General features: G+C 43.0%; 1 protein-coding gene across 1 annotated transcript; it reads right to left on the reverse strand.

The window, feature by feature from the left end:
* Positions 1-16,322: 16,322 nt before the first annotated feature.
* On the reverse strand, positions 16,323-20,077 carry evx1 (even-skipped homeobox 1). Its single transcript, XM_026300478.2, has 3 exons — positions 19,613-20,077; positions 18,406-18,641; positions 16,323-17,964 (listed from the first exon to the last, which is right to left on the reverse strand). Exons 1-3 carry the CDS (start codon positions 19,974-19,976, stop codon positions 17,434-17,436), a joined length of 1,131 nt encoding a protein of 376 aa, XP_026156263.1. The 5' UTR covers positions 19,977-20,077; the 3' UTR covers positions 16,323-17,433.
* Between the last annotated feature and the right edge of the window lie 635 nt (positions 20,078-20,712).

Here is a 20,712-nt window from a genome sequence, read left to right on the forward strand (position 1 = left end):
CACTATAGCTCAATCACTACCTACAGAGAGGTGACTGGCTGATCATACACATACACACAAGACTGGCTAGTTGTTCAGTGAGGCTATACTGAGGCACAGACCATACCATCCATCCACTGTAACTAGACTTTGTGTAGTCATATATTGTAGAGGAGTTAACACTTGTTATTGACTATATGTTCTTTAGTTTTTCATCTTGTTAGAGGGTTTCCTCACTGGCTTCTCGGCCTCAAACTTCTCCCTTTTATTTTCTTTAGTGAAGTTTTTCCCTATATACATCAACTGTGTAGGAAATTGAGGTGATGCTAGAGAGACTATATATATATATATGTATATATATAAATTGTTGATTAGATAACATGTGAGGTGACTAACAGGACAGCAACATGAAAAATGCGTAAAACATTTCCAACTGGGCCTGTCTACTTTGCACATACACAACATGGTTGTCTGGTTCCAGCACCAGCCCTGTGCAGCTTATAGATTGCAAACCAATGTCCCACAATCCTGTTCTTCAGTCGGTTGTTGTTCCATTGTTTCTCCAAAGCTCTTCAGCATGCACTCATATAATGTTTAACGTCAGTCGGGAGAAATAGCAGCACTAATCTCAGAATGATGCTCTTATTTCCATCATTACAATGAAACAGGAGGGAAAAAAACAAATGTGGTTTTGTTTTATTTTACACTTTTTTTGAGGGTTGGGTTGCTGTTTCCTTGCAACATTTTATGGAGCTGCTGTCGTCTAAGTGGCAGTCGCAGTTGTAGCAGACTGTGGCGAGCCGTTGGTGGCAGGAGTTGTGTCGTGGCCTTGTGATTCACTCTGTTATTGTTCTTTGGGAAGTTATGCACTTGCCTCGGCTGTGTGCTTTGAAGATTATACTCATCTGATTACAAATGAGAAGAGGTTTTTATAAATTCGCTATCTGTGCAGAAGCCTTATCATAAAGATCCATCCTTGCTGCTTCCCATTTAATGTTAGCTTATTTAGCACACTTCAACATCTTATAGCCTCCAACACCATCTTGGCCTTTGCAGACAATAGACTGGCTGTCCTGTGGCCTTTGTAAAGAAGTGCTACGCCTCTGTCCTGGCATTTTGAATTAAGCAGTGAAGCTGATTCATATTTGGGTGTTTTAATTTGCCTGTGTTTTATAGCCAGCTGCTGAGCCAGCGGTTTCCTCATTAAAGGACACATGAAAGCAGGCTGTAAAGGAGCCGTGGTGAGACCGGCCTGCACTGACGTCTGAAGGGGATGCGAGCGACTGAGGGACCGACCGAGGGCCTCACCCTCTCAGTCAGGCAGCCGGTGGCGGGCCACCAGACACACCACACTGGCTGTGTCCACACAAGAGCACGACACCAGTCTGATGTGTCAGCAATAGTTCACTGTTTGATACTTCATGAGCTGAGCTGAACTCCACTTTAACTTAAATTTATGCATGTTATACACAGATGATCAAGTTTTGTATCTTTCATTTTTTTCTGCTGGTGTGTTCTCAGATCTTGAAGTTAATTGTGCATAGGGTTAACCCCCTGCACTCAAACCGCCACTCCCTTGCCTATTAGAGAATAAAACCGCCTCAGCTCTGAGAATGGCTGCTGTGATAAATACCTGAGGCAACAGTGTGCATTATTTCCCCATTATAACCACTGGTGGATCCTCTCGGCTGTTTAATGACTGGCTCTTTAAGAAAGTAAGAGCGGTGGGGTCATGGTGCAGGAAGGGGGGGGGGCTGCTCTAAGCACCCTGTGATTCATATCAAATGCACATAAAGTGGCACGTGGCTAAATTGGCTGCTGGAATCTAGCAGGTATAATAGCTCGCACATTACCCAGCGAGCCACTGTCTCACTGTGTAATGTCGCCTCGATATCTTTTACATGAACCCACCAATAGTCGGGCCATTTAGCTCTAGCCAATATCCACACCCACTGTGTCTGCACATCAGCTCAACACCCACACAAGTCTTCTTCCTGTTTTGTAGACAACATTCCCCAATCCTGAGTCATTGACTCCGCTTAGGTTCATTAGTGAAGATAATTCCACTGCAGACAGCGGGGTCAGCACATAACATGTCACAACAACAGCAAGGCACCTAACAGCAGCTAATTATAACTACTAAGTCCTCATTTGAATATTGATGGGGGTGTAGTAATTGCTGTGAAACATGAACCCTCTACCTGGTGAAAAGGTTGCATCTCAACAACGTGAGTAAACATCTAAGGGAGAAAGGAGTTTTTAAAAAAATCTGCTTCTGCTATTTGATATTCACTCACTTTTCCTCACACTTTCCCCCCTTTGTTACTTTGTATTCTTCTATTTGCTCCAAGCTTAAGGTGCTTAAGAGGATAGAAATACTTGAATCAGTTTGTCTGCTGATTTCTAAGATGTTAACATTCCTTTATTGTCCAACATTATAGAGTCATTCCTTCCTATTCTGCTTTCTCTTACCTCTTCTACTACAATAAAATTCTGTGGTCACATTACCCCCCACACACACTCTTGTCTTCTGTGAGTAACGACAACATGCACACTCTATTCATCACACTGCTGCACTTGCTCAGTAGCTCTTCATTATATTAATTACTCTCATTGGAAGAGTGATCATCAGTCCCGTCAGAATCCATCACCGCCCGGTTCCCACAGAACCCCAGTCCGGGTAAATAATCACCCATGTCGGTACCAGGGCTCTGGCCCTGCTGTTCCCTACAGACCCACCAGGGTGGGCTCTAAATACCCAGGGGGTTGCAGCTCCCACTGAGCCACATTCATCTATGCCACCAGTTTTGGGGACAAGATAGCAGCCTGATCCAGGGAGCAATAAGAAGGGAATAACATAGTTTGTTTCACAACAACCCCTCTCTGAAAGGTGTATGATGATTTGTGGATTAATCTGTGCAGGGCAGTAATTGTTTCAAATAAAAAATGACATCTGGAGTCCAAATACATTTATAAGGTTCTGAAGAAAGTCTCAGCAGGCCATGGGGGAGACCAGAGAGTTGAACATAATAGGTGTAGAAAACAATGCCACTGAACTCAGGAGCAGACTAAGCAAAAGTGCCAAGAGCACCTGAATGCTAGTGATGCACTGATCCAACTTTTTCAATCATCAGTTCATCCTCATTGAATATGCACTTCAGTTTCCATAGAGTTGGGATGATTTTAGCAGTGAGTGTATTTTAACCAAACTCCAGAGAATATCCTAAGGAATGTGAGCATGTATGGATGCAGCCAGGAGTAACTGCTCTATTGTTTGTAAAGAAGAGGAAAACAAAATGAATCCAAGGTCAAACCACAGTCTTGATTGATGCTTAGCTATTTTTTCATTTTATTGGAACTGGACGAAATTTAATTACTGGAAAGAGTGTCTGCAAATATTCTTAGCTGAAGGGATGGAATCAACATCGTGTGACAGCAGGTTACTAAAATAATATTGTATGAATTTTGTTTTAAAAAATAAGGCTGCTGATATTCTTACCCATGAAATCTAAAAATAATCTCTGAAATCTCAGTATTTTTCAAATTTCCTACACCTTAGGGAACTCTTAGGGGCAGTTGTAGCCTACTGGATAGGAAGTTGGACTTGAAACCTGAAAGCTGTGAGTTTGAGTCTCAGGTGTAGCAGGAATTGTCAGTGGGGCAGAGTGAATGGCCCTGTCCACTTTCAATGCCATGACTGAGGTGAGGCCCTTGAGCAACAATGGCTACCCACTGCTGTTCACAGTGTGTGTGTGTGTGTGTGTCACCCTACTTGGTCACAAAAACTTTCTCAGGTCCAAGCTGTTTTGTTAACTTAAACATTTGAAAATGGGTCTGGAATAAAGTCTATACGTAAAAAAGATAAATAGTCCTGTCAACAAACATTCAACAAGGAAATTGCCTGTTTGTTAGAGACTGTTTCTAGCTACAGATTAGTATGTCTGAAAACACAGCACCCATGTTCACTGTGGCACAGTAGTTATAAATACTACAGTTGGATGAGAATGAAAGAATCTGGCATAGAGGAAGAATCTATATGAGGCTTTACTTGCTGGTAGCATGAGTTCATTTTTGATTTTGGTCTTTTCATGGGATTTGTTGACAGAATATCACCCATCACAGCAGCAGCAAAATGTTTGCACAATATTTCAGATTAAAAAGGCATACAGCCTTTGAATCACAGTTTAGGACTGCAGTACTGTCTGAGATGCTGGGCAGAAATGCTTGGAACCAAATCTACATATACCAAAAACAAACCCGTATGACTTACAGAGTTGTCCTCAGCATAGAAACCCTGCAACTCTGTGATGGGCTCATCTTGCTCTGTTTAAAGCTCTCTTCATGGCCAATTGACCTGATACCTCATGCTTGTCTCTTGCTAATTGAACAGAGAAGGACCAAGAGAGAGGGGAAGAGTATTAGAGAGAGAGCGAGAAAATGAAGAGCACTGCGGAGGAAGGAGTGATGTGATAGAGGACAAGTAAGAGGGGAGAAGCGAGGGGTGGTGTAGCATGCAAGGCCTCATTGATTAGGTGGTGAGCGATGCAATGTTTCTCTCCTGACGCTTACACACATTAAAGCTACATAAACACCTATAATTGGTTCGTTTAGAGCCGAGTGGAAGGAAACAGCATGCGCGCACACACACACGCACACACACACACACACACACACACACACAGCCATCATCATTAGCCTGTATGTGTGTCAGAAATACAGAGAGAGAAAAGAGGAGCAAAATTAAATGCTCATAAAAGGCATCACAAGCTTGCAGAGTAGTTTGTGTGAGTGGATGCCTGTGTATGTGTGTGTGTGTGTGTGTGTGTGTGTACGTCTCATATGTCCCAGTGCTGTACTAAGCAGGAATGATAAAACCATCCTCAGAGACATGGGATGACAATAACGCTCACTTCAGGGAGAGGACAAAATGGGAGGGATGCTGCTGACTGTGACAAATTGGCTCTCAAATATTGAGGCATCCGATTGGCTGTGAGCATCAGGAGGGAGAGATACATTTGGCTGGTTGAGTTGATGGATAGTTATTATCCCATTCTAATAAAAGCAGATGCAACTTTGGGGCTTTTCAGTTCAATGATAGTTGTAGAGAGCTGTCCAGCACTGTCATATGGGATCCTGCAAAGTGTGTGTTTATGAGTTCATGTGTGCAGTTTTGTCTATGTACTGCAAAGTAAATGAAAATAGTAGGAAAGCAACAAGAGGCTATGAGAAAATTAAACAACTCTAACAGCAGTGCATCCTGCAGCACTCATGTCAGCGAGCCTATCTCTGTTCTTGGATGACAGTGTGTGTGACAGGCAATATTCAGGGAGTTTCCTGCGTCCCGTAGCACCACATCCATCAGGTCATAAGACCCCAAGACAGGGAATAACTTCCTAACCCCCCCCCCCTCGCTTTCCCACCCCAGAGGGCTGTGTCAGTGGCTGAATGGAGCGCTCCCTCTATGTGGAATGATGGGATTCCTCAGTCTTGGCTGTCATCTCACCTACACAGCCGAATCTTCATCTCTCTCTCATGCTACACACTGCATGTCTGCTGTCTCTCTGCCTCTCACACACACATACCTTCTCCCTTCAGCTCCCCACATTCTGTTCCACAAATAAATTTGCATTCACTGTCAATTCAGTTGCTGTATCAACATCGCTGAATCTACATATTGTTGACGTGTCCAGGTGCTAAGTCACCATTATGTCTCGTTCCAACACACACACCCTGGAGCAGGGAGGTCACAGTGGCCCCAGAGCAATGGACTGTGCTAAGCAGGTAAATATAGCGAGGACAAGCTTTATTAGAATAGAAAAAGCTCTGTTACTGTCAGGGGTAAGCATGACTGATTGGGATGGATCTTTACTTCGACACACACAGTCACTCTCTGCTATTCTGAGAAGACTTCACATCTCATGGTTGTATCTTTTCCGTACTTTCCCTAAAACACCAAACTTCCCATTAGGATGTGGTTTGTTGCAACTAATTCAACCTTATTTTAGTCATTGTATTCAGCCATGCAATAGAAAATGAAGTGTCAGGGGTTTTTGTTTGAACCCTTTGTAATTTACTACTAATGTTTTGGGCCATAAAAACCGAGAAAGTATATGTCATGTCTTTCTAATGTAACTGCCCAGCAGATTACCGCCTTATTGCCTTCAAATCAATACCCCTGAGTGGGTGAAAAATAAGGCCGGTGTTTCATCTCTAGTCACTAGCATCCTCCCTGTATGCACACACACACACACACATACACACACACACACACACACAGTTAATGTGTTCATTTTCACATACGTGTTCATCATGGTATTAAAATGGAGAAAGATTATTGGCGAATAGACAGCCGTGGAGAGAAGTGTGGAGCCCAGGTTGGGTAATCTCTCCGGCCTTGTCACTGCTAACAGAGCTTGCACACAAGGAGTCATCCATTCTTGAGCCACTAAAGCTCATTGATCCTATCAACATCCAGACGGAGCAGGGACCCCCGCTCACCCCACTCTCACTCTATAACTGGAATCAATATTGATTATCATCTTTAAACTGTCTGTCTTTGACCATATGCTTCAGGAGCTGTTGTACCCTAAATGTACTGTGGAGTTTTGAAAAAAACAACAAAAGGCTGTGACAACTTTTCTTTTGGGCTTAACATTTTGGGGTTTTTTGGGGGGAAAATGCATATAGAGCCTGTGAAATAAAAGGCTGGGAGATGAGAAGGTTTAGATATGACAGTCACATTTAGTCCTGTAGATTAGTTTTCTAGTTTGTAAAAAAAGACACCTAATTCAGTGTCTGTGTATTTTCTTTTAGTTCGAAACTAGTCAGACTACACCACTAATGGCAGGTAAATACAATATCAACATCAGGGTCCAGCACCACTTCAGTCCTCCTTCGTTCCGCACTCCTGCCCCACACCTCTCTACTCCATCCCGTCAATCATGCCTCTCAGATAGCCCCATGATCGCAATCGACACTCAAATGATGAAAGTGAATAAAACTCATTACTGACAGTCAGTGTGAGTCATGGCCAGGCATTAAAAGTTGCATCTTGTCTGCAGCCTTTCATTTCTCAGCTGTGCTTTATGATGGGGAGACCTGGTCGGGTTCCCATCTCCTTTCTGCTCGCAATCTCTATCAATCCACCACACCTGCAAACCCCACCGCCACCCCCACCCATGTACTTAATGCATTTTGTGCTGTCAGACGTCTAACCGCCTTTATCCTGATGGTGGGAGAGGTTGTAGTTGTGGGATTTGAGCAAGTGGTGTCACAAAAGTCTTGGTGTCTGAGGTTGCAAAAGTGGTTGTTGCAATAAAACAAATGAGCTACCACTTTTTATTTTTAATTAAGTACCCTCTGGAAAGTGGGAGCAGTTGTTTCCTAGTAGAGACAGAAATTTGAGACTTCCGGACAACCCTGTGCCTCCTAAGCTCCTCCAAGGTTAAGCCATTACACTGCTGCTGTCCATACTCTCCACCTGACTATACTAACCATCGCCTAAACAAGTCTTTACCCAATGTAAACTAATCCAGACCAGTGACTCACCCACTGTCTTAGACCTCCTCCTAACTGGTCCTGTCCTCGTAAACCCAGTGCAGGGAGAGCACTGTTTACAGAAACACAGGAGCGGCTCACCTCTGATCTGCCCTGCAATAGGGGGAAAAGAGCCAGAGAGAGAAGCACAGAGAGAGAAAAACAGAGAGGAAAGGAGACGCCAGAGGTTACATGATTGCAGGACAAACTCATAAAAGTTCCATTAACCCGCGAGGAGTTAAAGAGGCCCTGTTTTCATCCAGCAGACAGCCGTCACAAACAGAGCATCACCATAAACCCTGTCCTCCTTAACTTACCTCCATCTTTCTCTTGATGTCTGCAACACTCCTTTTCTCTTTCCTGGTTTTTAGTATTTTATTCACATGTTCCTTCCTAAGCAAATTGAACAAGCGCAGACATTATAAACTGGGATCTATAAAATTAGGATTCCCCATTGCCTATTCTCCTTAACCACTTACACTATTCCTCCCTCTCCTTCCCCGTTCCCTGCTCCTCGACCGACAAAAACAGGACTCCCTTGTTACGCCCTCTACCCCTTTAATCTGGGTTCCTGGTCTGTGAGTCACAACCTGAAGACGCCACAGGTCTATCTGTCAGCGTCAGTTTGTCTGTCTTATTAAAGCGGCTTGTTGTTAATCCACGTCTATTCACTGATGGCTTTCCAGCAGATCTAAAGAGAAATCTGAACAGAAATGTGTTTAGACTGTGTAGATTATAAGCTATTGTGCTCAGTTAGCCCACTCACAGCATACAATTGAACTGATTAGCAACTGAGAAGAGTATTTGGGCATAACAGTGTCAATCTGACTTTGCATTGCTTTAATTGTGGATCTCTCTTTGGTAATGAGCTCATCACTGTGAATCGTTTTTCTGTTGCATTTTCAGTGTGACTCTATTCTTGCAATATGCTAACTCAGCAGCTTTACTTTGACTGATTCTCAGCAAACCGCTGTGGTTCCTGCCAGAAACGCATCACTTCCTGTATGTCAGGGGAGACAGAATATTTGAAATGCTTTTTTTAAAAATTTTTTTTATCAAAATGCTTCAGAATATGACTTTAAATTTAATTCCATAAAAACTATTTTTATCTTTATTAATTCACAAGGTCTCTGGGATGTCAGCATCTCTTTTGCAAGAGAAAAACATTTACATTCCCTCTGTTTTTCCACTGTAGCACAGCAATTAAAATATCCAGGTAAACATATTACACATATTAAAGCTAATCTTTACAGTGTATTTTGACACAGAATAGAGGCTGTAGATCATGTCCCCCATCTCTTGTATAGGAATTGTGCTAGGATCTATATCGCATCCTAGCCTGTATGGACAGAAGAAATAACTGTAGTGCTGTGTCTCTTTCAGTGTACATATAGGCATGTGACTATTATGTTATGTAGTTATCACAGATACACATTGTAAAGAGAGAACCTATTAGATAAAGTCTCCCCTCAAAGGACTGAACATCTCTAATATCAATTACATGGTATAAATCAAAATGATGTGCATGATGTAACTTTAAATGTATGTAACATATCATCAAGATTAATAATAATGCGTTTCAACCCTAATCCTGTCAGCAGTCATGTAATGAAAAACTCCTGGCGGGTTTACTTGTACAGACACTGTGAGCACTGAACACACACACACACACACACACACACACACACACACAGCTGACCCCACCTCTACCTTGTCAGTCACAAGAGTTTTATAGTTTTGGGGAGGTCTGCACCCGGCCAAACACTGTGAGTGTTCTTTCAAATCATCCATTAAAACACTAAGCACAGGCTCTTAGCTTCTCTTCTGATGCCCTCACTATCTGGTACCACCATCTCCTCTGTTCCTTTTCCCATGGTGTAACCTTACCTCCCATGCTTATCTTGCATCTGCACGCACACACACACACACACACACACACGCTATTATGCACCTTGCTGTTGCTGCCTGTAGGGACGTGTTGTAGTACTGCTATGCCCATCAAGCTTTCCTTTCTTCCACAATACATGTGCGTCTTACACTAATAGTGGGAGCTACACACAAAACTCTATTTAATTTTTTAACATTTTTTTGAACAATGCATCCCTGATCCATCAAGTAGTGACAGACAAACAGATGTCTCATCTGTAGCTGGTGTCTATTAAGTTTTCCTAAAATGACAGCGATCAGTGACTTTCTCAGTTATGGCAGCTAGTTTATTAAGATAATTCTAGTTCTTGCTGGATTGAGGTGCTAACTCTGGAGGGTCTTTTTAGTGTTTGTGGATGAGCTGTTTATTCTTGTGAACCTGATATGCACTTACTTATTACATATGCACTTGATGGTTATGTATGATCTCATGCTAAAATACTGAAGCTAATGCTGTCAGGTCCCAGCTGATGATCTATATAGAAAATACTGAAATCATTCAACACCATTGTTCCTGGACCATGGAGATACAGCAGTTATCCCTAAATTTAATAAGGAAAAAATGGAAAATTGAAAAAACACATACTGGATATTTTTTTTCAACTCATATTACTCACATGCAAAAACAAACAGGACAGTGCTTTGACTTACACACTCTACAGAAAACATAGTAGAGGTGTTTGGACAATAGCTGACAATATGTTTTTTGTAGGAGGGCACTACACAGAACCATCAGCTGAGCACTTTTGAAATGTATTAATGTCATCAAACCATACCTATTGTTTAGCTTCACCATGGCTGTATGTTGGCGAATGGGGGGAGCTGGAGTCAGAAGGCCAGAGGGTTGGGAGGTGGAGGAGTGGAGGAGAGAAGGGGAAGCCCAGGCAGTCCAGTCTCCCAGGAGAGGACCAGCAGGCTGGGTGTGACCGTCATAGGATGGACGCATAATGAGGATGCATCACTGCAGCAATGAGGTGCTCTATCACAGATCCACACACACCAACATACACAAGCAGACACACACCAATTGTGCACCCACAACACCAAACAGATATCAAATTGCCATCAAATCTTTGATCAGATCAATGCCCAAGATAAACCTTAGTTGCAGGACATTTCTACTGTAGAAGATAAATTACTTTGAGGGATGTGAGTCCAGTGAGGTTGTGGGAACAGGCTTTTTCTTACTCTAAAGTCTGATTCTCTGGGAAAGGAGCGGCACAACTTTTCCTGTCGCCTTCAGCCACCACTGTTGTTGAGCAGTAACGTGGCCAGCGCGCAGTAAAATAAAATGAGGTGTGGAAAGAATTGGACTGATCTGCAAAGCCATTGGCTGCCGAGAGGGCCATAAAATAATAAGACCCCGTCATAAAACAAAGTGCTTATTAAATCATTTTAAACAATATCACACAACGTGGCGTGCTCTTTCTGCGACTCCACAAAACAAAAAGATCTCATGGGGAAAGCAGCAGAATGATCAAATGAAATTTTACACATTGATCATCATCACAATGCTGAGTAAGATCTTTGGAAGACCTTGGTTGTGTAGCTCCTACCAGAGTTATCACAGTGATATTTTGAGGACTTTAAATGACAAATGTAATGTAAGTGGAGCAGCGGATTAGTGCCTCTTCTCTAAACTAAGCCTGTGTTGTTTTTTCATTAGTGCTGCTGGGGGAAACACAAGCCAATATGGATATGTATAAAACACATATATATTATATATAAAATTGGATTTTCAACCTGAAATAACAATACTCTTTCCAGGTTGGTGGCCTGGTGGGCACAGACACATAGTCCTCTCCTAATGCCTTTGCTATCTGCAGTCATTCTTTCACACTTGCAGGCTGGTGAACTGAGCCTCCTGCTGCACTGGTCTGCAGAGGGCTGCCATGATTAGTGCGCTGTAAGGCTGATAATGGAGTGGGACAGTGTGAAGGCTTCCACTCTGACAGGAGGTTCCACATGGATTTGTGCATTAGTGCCAGTAATGAGAGGCAGTAAAGTCACGCAGTTCAGGAAGAGCAAAAAACGTGAGTTGCTAGTTAGGACATTAACGTGATTAAATTTAAAGGTTGATGGATCAGGGTTGCACAAAAGCACTTGCTCTGTAAATCTATACACTGCATGAGTAGTTACTTATAAGGTAATATAAACTTATCCTTGACACGACACATTGTACACTTCCATTTTAAATGTTTTGGTTTTAATTCAAGATCACTATTTGTTACTTTGATGCCTCAGAATGTCAAACTAATATCTGGTGTTAAAGTCATTTACTTTAAGCTTTAAGGAGCTGAATCTGTCTGCAGACTTCTGCCATACATGAACTCACTGGCCTCCAGATTACTCCAGATATTGGACAGATGACTGTCACAAAGACAACAGATCGTCATTATCAAGAATAGAGACCAAGCACACTGAGCGACAAAATATTAGGATCATTTCTTTTCACTGTTACTCCAGTGAGTCTGATGTCAATAATATCTCCTTGAGTTGGCCCTAAAACCTTTGTTACATTTTATTCCCTGTGAGTCTCAACGTTTCCTGTATTATTCTTTGATTACTCCAAAATTTGTGGTCAAATCCTGTTATGTCCAAACATTGATTTAATTCAGTTGCCTTACCAGTGAATTTGAGTGTATATGATCAACAAACATGCAATGCTTCCACCTGGAGCAAAGAAAATTCCACCTGAATGAGGCTGAGTGACGTCCTGCAAAGGGAAATGTGAATTTCAGGTCAGTCAAACCATGTGTAATCCATAGACTGACATTGTGTTAAACAGTGACCTCTACTCTTTCTGCTGCAACTGAAGAAGTCCAATTCTTGTTTAAATCGGTAAGAGTTCTCATTTTATTTTGTGTCAAAGTCTGCTGTTGTTCAAGAAATCTAATGATGCACAGAGGACAAACGTGAGGAGGGCTCAACATGGCCATGCAAATAAAGGGTCCCCCAGGAGACCGTTCAGGTTCACCACCTATCACCCTAACAGCTGTTTTACAAGAGGTCCCACTATAATACACCCTGTTCTCACCGTATATCTTTAATATCAATTGACAACACATGTAGAAACTGGTGTCTTGTTGTATTCTGTGTATTAGCTACACCACTTTACTGCCGTATGTTCTAACACCAAGATGTATGTCCACTTGTAAACACAGGAGGATCTGGAATAGGTCACACTGAATTAGTTACAGTAACTATGTGTCATAATCTTAATCAGTCTTAAAGAGCTTAGGACATTTTTTTGTAAAGGCAAATAACAGGAGTTCACTGCAGTCTGGACATGGTTCATTTGACTGCAAAATCTACCGTGAGCATCCAAAGGATAAAAACATGCCAAATAATAGCTCAAAATCCTTATATGTCTCGTTTTGCAAAAAAAAAAAGTATGACTGTATTTTAACACCACTGTGCTGCTGCTTTTAATATGTCTGTTATTGAAAGGTAGGGTAACTCTCCCAGCTTTAAAAATAGACTTATCATTTCATTATTATTGATTCATGTCAAATACCTGTAATACCTGTAATGTCCATTATGTCCAATATCCAGCTGTAATGTCCAATATGTCCAATATCCAGCTGTAATATTCAAATGAAAGCAGGCCAATGGTGAGCATGGGCCTTCCAGCTGCAGAACACGCAGGTTTATACCTTAATTTGACTATAAAAGAATTTCTGAAAAGAATGAATGATGTGTTATGTTGGTCAGTATAAGGGAGACTGATTGAACAGCCAGGCCTTCCTTAGGTTAGATTTTGGATTTAATTTTTAAGTGCTAACAATTTCCCATTCAGGTTTGACTGCAGGCAGATGGTGAGTAGCTAATTTTTCTTTCTGGGAACTGAATATAAAAGAAGAAAGGAAAATGCAAACTGGTATTAAAAGTTCACTCACCTGGTTGCAGGCTGCAGGAGCAGACCACAGCCTGTTAATGGGGAGGGGGAGTGTAGTGCAGAGGCAGCATTGATCTGTCTTATTAATCTAGTTTCTGTCTGTTAATATGTCACTTCTATAAATTTCTAGCTATATAAACATTTGGTCTGTGGTGAAATATTATAATTACTGTTGGCTTTGTGAATACTTGTTTCCTTCCAGTTTCTTATGGTCCACCATAAATGGTATTTCCCATCGTTTTACCTGCAGGTGGAGAAGTTCACTTCCGGACAGCCACACCGGACAGTAGAGACGCAACAGTTGGTATGTTTGCAGCTGTGACGCAGTCAACCTGACAACCCCTGCACGTGTAAGCACATATTACTTTTTTACATTCCTGTTTAGCTTGAGTTTCCACTTTACGCGATATTAATCCATCCTACCTGTGAAGGAGGGAACGGCTCACCTGTCCAAAAAAAACCAAACAAACAAAAAACAGAGTGTTAGCTAAGAAATGTTAGAGTAGGCCTACCAAACAAAATGGCGGCACCGTTTTGTTTGGTAGGCCTACTCTAACTGAGCCCTTTGCCGAGGGTGTGTAATAGTTGTGAGTGGTTCACTAACTGTGCTGGTTTAGTGAGTGCTTTAGGAGTGAAGTGTGTGTGTGTGTGTGTGTGTGTGTGTGTGTGTGTGTGTGCGTGTGTGTGTGAGGTAGGATGAATGATTAAACTCTCCACTGTAAACAAACACCAGCAGCAACAAGATGTGTCTGATTTCTCCTGAGCACAACACAGATAAGTCTCAGCCTGAGTAAAGGTGAAGGAGCTGTGCTGTGTTAACACTGGAAGGACCTTTCCAAAAGCCCAACATTGAGTTTATTTAATATGCATCTTGAGTGTAGAAGACTGTGTCCAGAAACTCTGAGAAACGTCTTCGGCTCCGCTTGGTTCGTTCACAGCTAAGTGACAGGATTTAAAAGGGATCTTTTTATATCCTGAACCCATCCGGCTCTTTTTGTTGCTGTTGGATGTCACATGCGCACATAGCAGCCGGCCCATTTTCCTGCTGCATATAGCTGTCTCCAGTGCGCCATAAATAATGTTGATAAAGACGCCGCCGAAAACGACTTTCACGCGTCCCCCGATTGATTTAACGTGACCTCCTTTTTCCAAACGATATTGGAAGCCTATTTAAACAGATGAAGGCTTAAATTGTCTTGCTTGTATGCGCATTAATCTCCCATTCATCATCATTACTGTGTGATTGGTCCGTCCACGCCTCCGCCAGCCTCTTGCATTACGACAAGAGCCTGTAAATTAGGATGTAATCCAATTTTAACAGCGGTAGCAGCAGCCACAGATCCATTTGGTGCGCGTGTGTGCGCGTGTGTGTGCGTGTGTGTGTGTTTCCGTATTTTCTGTCAGTGGACAGCTGCACTGCACCGCCCCTATCAAAACGCTTTGTGCTAGTTGTGGGAGCTATAGAGCCTCTAGCCATTTCTCACTAATAGGATCTTATAAGGCTGGTGTAATTGCTGTTATGTGCGCAATCTACTGTACGAGCACATCGTATCTTGAAGCTCGGCCATACGATATCTTCCAGCGATTAAATGCGCGTTGATACTGGATTAGGCCGCTGAGGATTCCGTCGTATAATTTATGCAGTGAAGAGAGATGGCGATCCATGTGCGTGTTTGGGGAGGGGGGGGGCTGTGTCTGTATTCTGCCTCACTTTAATATACCGTGCTGGCACACTGTGGCGCAGGTTTTGGAGATGATTGTATTGCTCCTGTGTAACCAAATAAAAATCAGCTCCAGGCTTTCCAGCCCGTTAAAATTAACCCGCTATGAAACCAGAATTTTTTTGGATAGATTCCGCTTCTTGGATATTCAGCTATGCCCGATCCATTCATCTTTATTTTATGGTCTGATTTTATTATGCACAAACCAAAGCCATTTTCCTGCATGACCCGTGTCCCTATCAGGTTTAAAGACACCGGCTGATAGTTTACATAAATCTGCCTCGTGGTTTTGCCTCGACCCGGCGGCTTAAACGGTGTATTATTCCAAACATATGCATTTTAATCAGCTCGGTCACACTTACAAGAACTCCAGTTAATAAGGCCATCAATCAAACGCGTGTGAGGGAGGTGGGTGGAGGAGAGGGGGCGCGGTGCGTGTGGAAGCAGTACTGTCTGATTAGGATGGATCTTTACCTTAGAAAGCATCACAGGAGGATGAAAATCTACTGGCTCTTGGTGTCTGGTTTTGCATTTTGCGCACAGAATTTATATTCAGAGGCCAAACCTTGTAAACATTCATGTTTTGGAACTATTCGTTAGTAATAGTACGGCATTTCATCTCTAATATCATTCTCAGTGTTCAAATATAAGTAGTTTTGAAAATGCAGTCTTGCTTGTGAGATTATAGCTACATTTACGCAACTAGCCAATATTTTTGCCAGCTGGACTTGAAGGTTGATGTAAATGCCAGTCATTTCTCCGCACATTACCGCAATAACTCCTGATCTGTCCCATCTACGACATAAACCCCCCTTTTTAAAATGTGATTTGTGTGTCTCTCTGCGGCCCACGGCACCTCGCCAATCCTATTACGCTCAGAAAACTCTTAATTTGCGCAGCCCCAGTCAAATGCGGCCAATTAAGATCCCACTGATTGGTGGCGGGGCTCTCTGAATCATCGATCTTTGTGCATTTCCAATATCTTCAGACAACTAATTCTGCCTTGTTTATTAAGCGGTCGGAGAGAAAATATGAGTGGCGTTAACAGAGTCCGGGGACCACTTAACTGTCACGCTCAATCTAGCGGTCCCATCAGGAGATGCGGGTGCACACCAGTGTTTTGACACCGACCACTTGAGAACAAAATTAGTGTTATTATTGGAGGGGGTGTTGGACCAATTGTGAGCATAAAAAAAAACAAACAAACAACTTAATAGCCTACTGGTTCTAAGCGAAATAAAATGACCTGGAAGGAACAGAACTTGTTTGAATCTGATTTTTATTTTGTTGTCTTCGATTAAAGTACATTTAAATTTTATGAATCCTCATATTGGGCTATTGACGATTTAAATAAATCATAAAGGCGATTAGAGGACAAACACTCAATTGCTCCATTGATTCTTTAACAGTGTTTATTGCAAATCTGCAAATTAGAAAAAGAAAAGAAATATCAGTCACGTTTAGTCCACTTTCTTCACTGTACTGTTGCCGTTGTAGCAGTGTAAAGGGAATAGTCTACAAGAGGCCTACAGGTAAAATTTAATCACGTTGTCATCCAATTACATCAGGTTAAAAACCCGCTGTTGTATTGTTAAGGGCGAAAACTGAAAGATAAATTGTTAGATCGCCTTAAAAACGTTGTGTTCCATTTTTTTCGATGTGATTGTCCTCTCTGTCTTTTTCCATCCTCTTCTGGGTCCCTCCTCTTCTCTTTCCCCCCCTTGTCAAGCCGAGCGGGCTGTAGTAATCCGTTCCCCTGGCGCCTTGTTACCTTTTGGCAGCAAAGGTCCCTTCCTGGTATTATCATTAATTCAGCACCCAAAATTCACCGGGTTGTACATATACATCACTTACTAATTTTACTGGCATCTGCACATTTCGGTCCGGGCCGCCGTGGAGGGCCCGAAATGGAGATCTGGTTATAATGAGACGACGGCAGTCTGTTAACAAATCCGCTTGTTAAAAAAGAGAGATGGAAAGCATCGTTCTTGCGTAACTAACAATACATGTAGGTCGATTTGGACGCATAAGGAGACAAGTGATAATATAAACCTTAACGCCATCCACCAGAGATCTAGACGTTCCTCTGGATTCTCTCTCTCTCACATCAAATTAATATTTATAAATCAAATCTCGTTTTGTGTATACACCGTCATATTTCTTCCCAGTGGCCTGGCTCTGCCATAGGGTTATTATTTTTTTCAGTAATGGGAAATCCGTTGTGCGTCACGTAGCTGAAGATCTGGTTAATTATGTTGCGTCAAGTTTAAGCTGGCTTTCACTGCTTACAGGGTACCTGTTCATGCTGTTTCAGTCCTGGTCTTTTAATGTTAAAAAGCTTATGGTAAAGGCTGATACAGAAGAATTTTGGTTTTATCTGGTCAGAGGCACTTCTTCCCTCTGGTCTAATGTCACAGATGATGTTGATTTGCTGAGCACTGAAGGTGTGAATGTTACAAAAGCGTCAGTCCTGCTAGTTGGGGAGCAAGTGAAGTCCGAGCCGGACGGCCTGGTTGAGATACCGTTGGATTGACTTGAATGACAGGCCAGGCATGAGCAGGGGCTTCCTCCAGGGCCGAGGCCGTGGTTCGGACCCGGGTACAGAGAAGGGTGTCTGAAGGCGCACAGGAGCTCCGGCCTCTGGTAGGGGTGAGACAGCATCCGGAAACTGTCGAGGGACCGTAAGGGGTTGGAGAAAGGGGTGGTGGTCGGAGCCGATCCAGCTCCGACACCCAGGTGGGAGTAGTAAGGTAGCGGCAGGTGGGATGGGAAAGGGTAGGGAAGGTTCCCTGTGGCCGCCGCGTGGCTCATCATGTAGGTGTAGAAGGCCGGGTCTGCGGGGTGAGGCCACGTCATGGCCAGACGCTGGCGTTTGTCTTTCATCCTGCGGTTCTGAAACCAGACCTGGGACAGAGACACAACGGGTCAAATATTAACCACAGCCCTCTCTCATGAAAACCACAATAACAAAAGCGCATATGCAGCTTCCACTTTTACGCACGGATCTGGGTATCAGTTTGTTTTTTTTTTGTTTTTTTTTTTTTCTTGGGCATTGCTTGTTTTATTTGCACTTGTTCAGGTGACAGCTGTAAAAATAAAATAAAATGGAAAAAAGAACCTGCTTCCAGCAAACCGCAGATCTTCAGGTTTTAGGCTGTTTTCAACATTGTTGGTGTTCATCTTATTTTTGCTATATTTTCTGTAGAGGATTATTTATACAAAATATAGTTTCAGCTCTCTGCTTTTGACAGACCTTTACAAATACAAGCTCACTAAATGTGACCCAACATTTAAGCCACAGAAGCCTGACTGAGCACCGCTCCTTTGGGACAAAGTCATTTTTACCTTGATGGTGGTCTCAGGTAGATTTAAGGCGGCAGCCAGTTCGCATCTACGCGGCCTGGACACATAGTTCTCCCGGTAAAATTCCTTCTCCAGCCGTGCGATCTGTTCCCTGGTGAACGCTGTCCGGTACCGGCGAATCTGGTCCGCTGCGTAGGACAGAGAGCCCTGACCTGGCACAGTCTTACCCGGGTCAGCACCACTATCACTGGGGTGACCCGAAGAATCTCCATTTCGACCTGAATAATATGCAGAATAATTATATTGTTATAAAACATAGTGCAAAACCCATTCAATGAAAGATGTAAATGGACACAGCCACTGACACGTTTTGTCTTTTATTCGTTTCATATTTAATGTACATTTTTTCCCCGTGTTTGGACGTGAAAAGGCTAATTCCACAATTTGAATGCACAGTATTTGACCTTTAATAAGGGCCTTCCTGACATAGTTCAGCTCTTCATACTGTGTAGTCTAAACAAATATCTGCTTATATATTCATTTTAATGATTTTATAGAGGAGCCTACACTATCTATTTATACCATCATTGTACTTAATTATATTGCACTGTCATTCTCGGTTTTTGTCCCCTTTTGTGTTTGAGGCAAGCAAATAGAAATTATTCATAAATTTACATTGATATATTTAATATAACTGGGTTATTGGATGCATCAAAACTCATGCGTCTTTGCACATAGATGATGCCAGAAATCCAGCCCAGAAAATTCTCATGTCACTGGTCTTCCTTCATGTTTTTGCTGATGGTTTACAGAAAATCACGCCTTCCCCTCCTTTCAGAAAATATACACTGTATAGGACGATTCACCGTCTGGTTGAGTCATCGTCAAACTCAGTGAGGGACATGTCTGGTTGGATTGTGGGTGTCACCTCAGCGTGTTTCCAGCCACATTGGCCACTTGTCAGAACAGCTGTGCAGCACCGAGTGCAGTTATACTGTATTTTCCTGCGTTATTGAGCCTAAACTGTGTTCTGGCTGAGCACATTCAGGTCGTTCTGTGTAGTTTCTGTTCTACATTTAGGGTACCAATATAAAAATGTGTGTGTGTGTTTTTCTAGTAGTCCTCTCTGTATGTGACATTTTTGACTGGCATAATTAGGCCGGTGGCATTCAGTCAACTCTATTAGCACCACCGTGACATCCCAGAAAGCCTGCAATGGCATGCAGTCCCAAACATAGTTTATACATACCTTTGGCTGTTGGGTAGTCCATGCTTTCAGGCGTGCAGCTGACATCAATTTCCTCGTAGAAGTCCGACTCGGTGTCTGAGCTGCTGACGTCTTTGTGGGGATGATCAGTCCGGTGCCTCTCCCCAGAGGAGGACGTGCCAACCGGCCTCATATCGGCGCACATATTCCTCCGTGCGCTCTCTTCCCCAACCATCTCGGTCCTGTCCCGGGAATAGGGCGCAGCGCTGGGGCTCAAACAGCTCCTGTGCCCCGGCTTTCCCTGCGGTTCTCGCACGGGGCTCCCGATGGTCTCCGACATACTCGTGCCGCTTTTGGCGAGCTGACCTCCCTCCGCCAGCATCACAACCTCCTCTCTGCTTTCCATCACCAGCACGACTTAGAAATCTTGACTTCGCGGGAGAGTGCAAGCCGTCAAAAACCAAGGCGATGATTTTCAGATTGGAGGGGTGTGTTTGTGTAGTGTAGTGCTGGTGGTGGAGGTGGGTGGGTGAGTGGATGGGGGGTAGGGGGGGCTAAGTCCTGAGGAGAAGGAGAGGCTTCTGGAAAAGAGGGGATGCAATTCGGTCTGACCCCGAGAGAAGAGCTCTCCAGAGTGCGAAGAGGGAGCTCAGGGAGGGATCACCATTTACCCTCTCACTCTCTCTCTTTCTCCAGAGCTGTCACTCTTAATAGGCCAGTCGTCATTATGGTCCCCCCCTGATGACGACACGCATTGATTGGATATATGGGTAAACATAAGAAGCAGTGGCAGCGTCAGGATGGAGGTTGGGGGTGTCAGGGGGTACAACATGCAGCTATGAAACCAGGAACAGAGGATCTATCTGCAGTTTTTAATATCAGTATATTCATGTTTCAGACTACAGCATTCTCCAAAAATCAGAAAAAATGCCAATAATACTTAAATGTCAATTATTGCGATCGGATTTTAAAACAGCCTACACTGGGTTTGATTGTCTTTACTGCGCTGCGCTTATGATGCATTTTAATAAAAGAAAAATCCATCAAGATGAATTGTCTACTTACAGATCGTTCACTCTTTCCCCCCGTTCCACTATCATCCGTCATGCTTCTCCCATTCCCATCTTAAGTGGAGTCAGGTT

Source organism: Mastacembelus armatus, chromosome 11 (genome assembly GCF_900324485.2).
Source record: "Mastacembelus armatus chromosome 11, fMasArm1.2, whole genome shotgun sequence".
Taxonomy (NCBI): Eukaryota; Metazoa; Chordata; class Actinopteri; order Synbranchiformes; family Mastacembelidae; genus Mastacembelus; species Mastacembelus armatus.